The 7959-nt window shown below is 31.7% G+C and overlaps 1 protein-coding gene across 1 annotated transcript; it reads right to left on the bottom strand.

Annotated features, from left to right (window-relative positions):
• Nucleotides 1-6789: 6789 nt before the first annotated feature.
• LOC115889834 lies at nucleotides 6790-7959 on the bottom strand. The gene has a single exon (XM_030909910.1). The coding sequence runs from the start codon at nucleotides 7957-7959 to the stop codon at nucleotides 6790-6792; it is 1170 nt and encodes a 389-aa protein (XP_030765770.1).

The following is a 7959-nucleotide window of genomic DNA, read 5'->3' on the forward strand; positions in this document are numbered from 1 at the left end:
CTCATTATTATTAGCATATTTGGAAAAAGCATTTTTTTACGAATAATTTGGTACCACACACTTGGTATTTCGAGTGAAATTGTCGTTATGAACCGAATATTACAATTTGAAATAAACCATATGCGAAAATGTCAAAAGTTGACATATGATATATCATTCTATTCAGAGTGTCATTTTCTATCGAAGAAAGTAAAAAAAAATACCGCGGGTGCCATTTAAAAATCAAAAGTTGTAGTCATTTCCGGTGAAACAGGAAGTGACAAAAAACAATTGAATACGTCAATCAATCTTAATTTATGTCATATACGAATATACAAAATTTCGTTTTTTTAACAAATAAAAAAGTTATAGGGGTAAGCGACTTTTGAGACGCACCCGGTATATAAATCCATGCGTTGTCTCTTATTGTTTTTAACCAGTTTTATTGGTTTATTTACAAAATGACAGATCATATCTCATTGGAGTGACGCACAGTGGGGTATTTGACACCGATAGTTGATCGATTTTTTTTTATGTAGACCTTATATAAATTATTGATATTTTCAATTAAAGGGGAAATAATATGAACAAAATAAAGGAGAATTCGTCGATTCTGAAGAAAAGGAAGAAAAATCACTGTTCCAGTGTTTCCACGATCAATGCCACTAATGCCAGTAGTAATTACGCAACTAATACTACTAATGCTACGACTGATCCGCGACCAATGCCCATACCACTAAAGCCGCTACTAATGCCAAATTGTGCTATACTGCTAATGGCACTAATGCGATCGCTTTGTACACAACAATGCCATCGCAGTTTACACCTCGCATTAGTATATCACTGATTTGCAAATTAGAGGAAACCAAGAATGTTTTTCTTATTTTATCAGCAAAGTCGCAAAAAGTCGCAGTATTTTATTTTACTGTATGAAAGCCCAATGTTTACTAAGTAAACGTATATAGACAATATGCTGAATTCTTCGAAATGCGCAACTAAATCTCTAAGTGTAATAAAAATGTCACAAATTTAATCAAATTTTCTGAACGCCTAACTTTCAGTTGCAAAAAAAATCGTTAGTATAGAGAATATCAAAATAAATAATATGTTTTTGTAGAATACATACCTGCAGCTTGCTGAGCCATTTTCAATCAAAACAATAATATAAACGTAAAAGGAGCACAAGAACAACAACAATTTATAATTTTAAACATAAAATTTAGCCATTTACCTCTTATCTGTGAGAAGTAACAACATGGTAACAACTTTGACGTTTCGTTGAAACAGATGAATGCAACTAAACACACCCACAGCAACGCCATTCATTGCAGGCATCATTTAACTTATCATTTATCTTTTTTTTGGGAAATCTTAAACACATTTGCTTTTTCGAATTTCGAACACCTTTTTCATGCTAATACTCCACCGTGTGACGGAACGATGAACGATGTTTGAAACTCGACTTAAGATTTTTGAGGCTTGTCAAAGTCTTAACAAATTATAGGTTATAATTTGTGTCAAATTATGTCAAATAACCTGCGTTTTTTGGAAGATGTTGTATTTTGATTCGTCTTATTACGTGCGTTTTGTGTCTTTTAAAGTTAAGTAGAGGAAAGATCGAGGGAAAATTAACTGAGACCAAGAGCACAGTTTATAATTAATATTTAGTGCCCAGACAGAGTTTTATTAGATTAGCCACCAATAAAGTTACCGTCAATAAAGTTTGTATGCCATCTCGTATATGGTACTAAAAACTGCAGTAGCTGTAAAATAACATCACACGATAGGTAAATAATATATTTCAGTACTGCAGAAAGATAATGACAAAAGGTACTGGTTTAAAAAAATTAAGATTAATCAACTTTTAAGGTATAAAATTCAGTGTTATTATTAATAAAATATTTTACATTTACAAGTTTTATTGATAAATATAATAATAAATGCAGGAAGTTTTTTGAAGCTTGAAAATAAGAAATAGTTATTTTTTATATTTTTTTGTATGGGGGGTTTTGTTTAAAATACTCCCTTGTTTGATTTGAAAAGAAAAAAAATCAAGTACAAATTGCAAAGACTACGCTACTGTTTATTTCCCGTCTATTTTCAAATGGATTATTTATTAGTTGTGAATGTTGTGACGTGTTTTTTCTAATAAAAATATGCAGGCCTATATAGGTGCCTGTTGCAACTATACTGAGTTCTTTGACTCATTAAGTTTGTCATTAAATTAATGACAAACTTAATGAGATTAATTAATCTTATTAATGACATTAAACTTATTAATGACATTAATAGTTAATACTACCTACTCTACAACATGATCAAAATTTTTATATTCAAGCGCACTTAATAAAATATGGTTGAATATGGTTTACAGGAGAAATGAACTACCGAATTACTTTCAAAATACATTAGAACACTATAAATAGTAATGGGCAATTGCAAAACCAAGACATTTTGCTTCCGACGAAGGAAAAACTTTCCGAAACGTTAAGCATTTTTTTGTCCGTTAGGAAAATTTGAAAAAAATAAGCCACTGCTGACAATTAGTCTCCGTTGGATTAACCAGGATTAACGCAGCAGTGTTTAAAAAGATAACTATTTTATTTTGTAGATTTTCTTTCAATGTCAAAATACCCATAGCATTTTTTTGATAGATGAATCCGCCACATAAGTACAGGGTGGCCAAGGAGAACGGTAGTTTATATCGAAATGAGAATTTGGCAGCATATCTAGGTTAACTGAATAAAAATATATAGAATTATACAGGGTGTCCCCAAAAAAAGTTACACATCAAAGTTGTGTTTTTTCTAATGGAACACCCTATATATTAATTTATTTTCGGATTTTAGGAAAAAAATAAAGGTGAGTTTTATTAAACAAGCATATACCTAAGATTTAAGGATTTTGACATATTTCACATTTTGCGAAAATGAATAGTAAATTTTAAATTTCGATAATAGCTACCTAAATTATATTTTTGAACTGCATTCACCAACTAATAGTATCATATCAATTCTTTCTGATGTAGGTTAATTTTGCATTCTCGGCAAATTTCTGAGATTTTTTTTTTGTTTTTAACTAGTTATTAAAGTTGGACTAATTAGACGGCTATGTTGAAGTAACGTCAGACATCACAGCTACCTAGATTTTATAAAATAATAAAGATCTCAGATCTCATAATACTCAGATGAAATCATGTAAATGAAAATATCTGGGAAAATCTTTGTTTGAGGGATAGGCAAGTTTAATAGTATTTTGAAGAGACATGAATTCTCCATTGAATATCGGAATAATATACTGGGTGTTCTATTTAAAATAAGAGAGTAACATGCTTTTAAAAGTGACCAATATTCAATATTAATTTTGTCTCACCCTGTATAACTTTTTGAATCAAGTTTTAGTTTGATTTAAAGTACAATAGTTAATTTAACTATATATTAGGCTATACCGAGTAAATTCCAATTTAGGTAGCTTTTATTGTAATTTAAAAATTGTTCTTTATTTCTAGAAAATGTTAAATATGTCCAAAACCTTACATTTTAGTCATATACTTCTCTTATAAAACTCACCTTTATTTTTCTCCCAGAATCCAAAAATCAATTCATATATAGGGTGTTCCATTACAAAAAACACAACTTTGATACGTAACTTTTTTGGGGACACCCTGTAGAACACTCTATATTTTTAAAAAGTAACCTAAATTAACCTACATATGCTCACAGAATTTAATTTCAATACAAACTGTCGTTCTCCTTGGAGCCTCCGTGGCGTATGAAAGGTACCACCCTGTATAGAAATTTTTTAAGAAATAACAGGTAATAAATGGCAGTAGTAATTCATATCGAACACAAAAAGGGTTTCACTATAAAAACAGTATATATGATTATTTTCTTAGTGTTTTTTTTTAATTTAATATTAAGTTGTTTAATTAAAATGTGTGCTCTACGTAAACATCAAATAATTTCTCTTTCCCGTTATTTACTATAAAAATAAAATAAAACCAGAATACACCAAATTGAGAAAGTAATATATTTATCAATTAATTCAGTGAACTACTACTTTGTTTAATATGAGTATGTAGTTCAAATTAGTCTTTAGTATATCTAGCTCTTTGTTTGCGTTCTTATTCAAATCAAAAATTACCAATTAACATAGATACGAGTTAAGTGTTATGGAGGAGAAACCGCTCATGACGAGCTTTGCAGTTTATTACAGTGTAAAACGATTAAATTTCAACAAAGAACTCGCCAATGCTAGTACATGAACGCAGTTTTTCTTTAATTTGCATATGAGGGTAAGTAGGTATGCAGATTAATAAGGGCGTTTTTAAGATACAGTAAAAGTTATTCATAGAGTATGTTATTTTTATTAATAAACATATGTTTTTGATAAGCTTTCTATTTTCTATTAATTCTAATCAGGATAGCGTCTGATTAAAAGAAATTCTAACCTAATTAATAAATTTATTTAATTTTTACTAATAATATTTAATTCATTTACATGTAAATAATTTATTACAAAATCACATTATCATCACTTCGTTCATAATAATTAAAAAACTAACAAAATAAAGAAAAATTAAAAGAAATAAACGAAAATTAAAAGAGTTTACGAAAGAAACTAAAAACGAAGAAATTAAAAACCGTTGACGTTCTGTTAAAATGACATTAGATCAAGTTAAACTTCAAAATTAACAATTACTACCTAATAACAATTACTTAATAAGGTAAAACCAAAAAGCCCCAAACTTTCTCTATGATTATTTTTAATTTTTACGCATGTTATGTTTATTTACGTTAAGTTCTTTAAAATCAAAGAAGCGATCGCCATACATTGCTAACATCTACAGATGCATGAGCAATACATTTAGATTGTATTAAATAAGCCTCTTTTATTTTTATTTTTTCTTTCTATTCTTCTATTCTATAATTTTAGCGTTATTAAAATTTATTCTGTGCCCTGTGTCCTAAGATGTCTTAAGGGTCTAGATGTTTCACCAATGTAAAATTTACCGCATCCACCTGGTATTTTGTATATTACATTTTTTGTTTGTTGTTCTGTATTCATTGGTTTGGTATGTGATAAAATGGATCTAAGTGTATTTTGTGTTTTGAAAGATGTTCGTATGTTATATTGTTTTCCTATCCTTCTTATTTTTTTCCGAAACCCCTCGTATGTATGGAATTGTAAGTTGTATATATTGTGTATTGTTATACCATTGTGTCTATGATTTGGGGTTTGTATTTCGTTTAATGTTTTGTCATACTCTACTTCTAAAGTAAATTTTATGGTAGGTTCGCGAGAATTTATATAATCCAAAAAAATGTCTATTTCAGAAACGTTATGTTGCCATATAGCAAAAATATCACCAACATAACGCAGCCATAATACAGGCTTTTTCGAAAAACTATTTATTGTATTATTTTTAAAATCTTCCATAAAAATATTACTTAATAAAGGAGGGAGAGATGAGATGATCCCATTGCCATACTGAAAACCTGAACAGGAACGTAGATATTAGCAAATTCACAAACCTTATTGCAGTTTTAAAAAGAAAAGCTTCCGGATATCAGGCAAAGAAATCAAAAGTATTTACAAAACTGGAAATAGAACGCTTTATGAAAGAAGCCGATGACAAATAATTCCTGTTACCTTTAAGATTTTTAATAAATAAATATTTTAATTGTTTCTAACGTTTCATTTTTTACTTTTAGGCACTAGTGCCTAAACAAGTGTCACTTTTAGAAACTAGTACCAAAAAGAATGTCATTTCGAATCTCAAATAAATATCAAAAACTGTCAATTTCGAAACGCTTTCACAAAAAATAAATATTGTGGATTTGTGCTTCTTGAAATTATTCATCATCAATTCTATTGGTAGTACTGAAAAAGTAAATTAAAATAGTGTTATTCTTCCAAAACACACACAAAAAGGGATTCGATTATTTCCATTCAGTGACTGCGAGTTAATCTATAAAACAAGAAATCTTCTTTATGTACCGTCTCCATATCGGAGGTTGGCTATCATCATTGCTATTTTGACCTTGGAAGCTGCGGCCCTAAATAGGTCAGATGACGTGACATTAAACCATTTTCGCAGGTTTCTGAGCCCAGGATATTCTTCTCCTTCCAACAGATCTTTTTCCTACAATTTTTCCCGGGATTATGAGTTGCAAAATCTCATACCTTGGGCCTCTCATGATATGGCCAAGAGGTCGCAAAGCTCGTTGAGGGTCCAAGCTTCCATACCATACAAAAGGACTGGGAATACATAACATTTGAGCATACGAGTTCTCAGATCTAGGCTCAAATCGCGGCTACAGAGCAGCTTCTTAATCTTCACAAAGGATGCACGGGCCTTCTCAATGCGAATCTTTATTTCTGAACAATAATCCGCGGTGCAGTCGACACTTGTACCCAGGTAGTCATACCTCTCTACTCTTTCGAGCTCCTCGCCTTCCGCGTACAGATGCTCATTGGGTACTCCAGTTTTAGTGACAATCATGTATTTCGTCTTCTTAACATTGAGTGTCAGACCATATTCTCGACTAGTTATGATGACTTTATTTAACATATTCTGAAGGTCTTGCATGTTTTCAGCGAGAAGGACTGTATCGTCCGCGTAGCAAATTGTTCAGTGATATGCCGTTAATTAGTATTCCACCAGCATCATTTTCGAGGGCTTAGTTAAAGATTTCCTCTGAGTAGACGTTGAAAAGGAGTGGTGAAAGAACATATCCCTGTCTAACTCCTCGTTTTATATCCACTGCTCTTGTCAGTTCAGATTGGACGCGAACAGACGCACTTTGATTAAGGTACAGTTTTACTATTATTTGTATATCTCTTATCTGTATCGAGATTTTTTTGTTCTAACGCTTCTATTAGTTGTTTGTGTCTTACTTTATCGAATGCTTTATTATAGTCAATAAAGCAGACATATACGTTTTGATTGACATCAAGGCATCGCTGCATTAAGACATTGTAGGCAAACAAAGCCTCCCTAGTACTGAAACCATTTCTAAAGCCAAACTGAGTATCTGCTATATCTTCTTCTAATTTTCTGTAAATCCTGCGGTGGATGACTTTGAGAAAGATCTTAAGTGTGTGACTCATAAGGCTGATCGTGCGGTGTTCTTCACATTTTTTGGCATTATGCTTCTTTGGAATTGTGACAAACGTCGACTGGAGCCATTCCCTTGGTATCATCATCCCTGTTTCGTAGATCTTATTAAATAGAGAAGTGATAGCACCTAAGTCTTGTTCTTCAATCAACTTGAGCGCATCTGCAGGTAGATCGTCAGGGCCAAGCGCTTTCCCATCTTTGGCTGCTTTTATTGCCGCTTGCACTTCTTCCTTTAAAATAGATGGCCCCATTTCATTTTTAATGCTGGTAGTGATTTCTTCTCTTTGGTCGTTGAAAAGGGTTTCGATGTATTGTTCCCATAGAGTCAACTGATCTTTAATCTCCAACACAATGTCTCCATCATCATTTGTAAGAATGTACGATTTTTGCTTCCGAACAGTTCCAGTAAACTCTTTTATTTTTTTATGCATACTGTGTGAGTCGTGAAGTCTTTGCAGATTTTCTATTTCAGTGCATTCCTCTTGTATCCACTCCTCCCTAGCTTGACGATATTTATATTTGATGACTTTCTGTATTCTTTTATATTCCTGTCTGTCTGTATTTTTCAGGTTCCTTCTTTCTCCCATAAGCATCAAAATTTTATCAGTCATCCAATCATTTCGCATTGTTCTTTTCTCAGGTTTCAGATATTTCTTGCAGGGTTCTATAATAGCCGATTTTAAACTTTGCCACATGTCTTCAGGTTGGCTCTGTGTTGCCGAACAGCAATTTATCAATTTACTTAGGTTTTCATTTATACCTTGGTACACCTTCACTTTCGCGTTATTACTTCTTAGTAGGCTGGTATCAATAGATCTTTGGTTCAACAAAACTTTCAGCTTCTTGAGCTTCACCAT

Source organism: Sitophilus oryzae, unplaced genomic scaffold (assembly GCF_002938485.1).
Source record: "Sitophilus oryzae breed Bouriz unplaced genomic scaffold, Soryzae_2.0 scaffold_857_pilon_pilon, whole genome shotgun sequence".
Classification (NCBI taxonomy): domain Eukaryota; kingdom Metazoa; phylum Arthropoda; class Insecta; order Coleoptera; family Curculionidae; genus Sitophilus; species Sitophilus oryzae.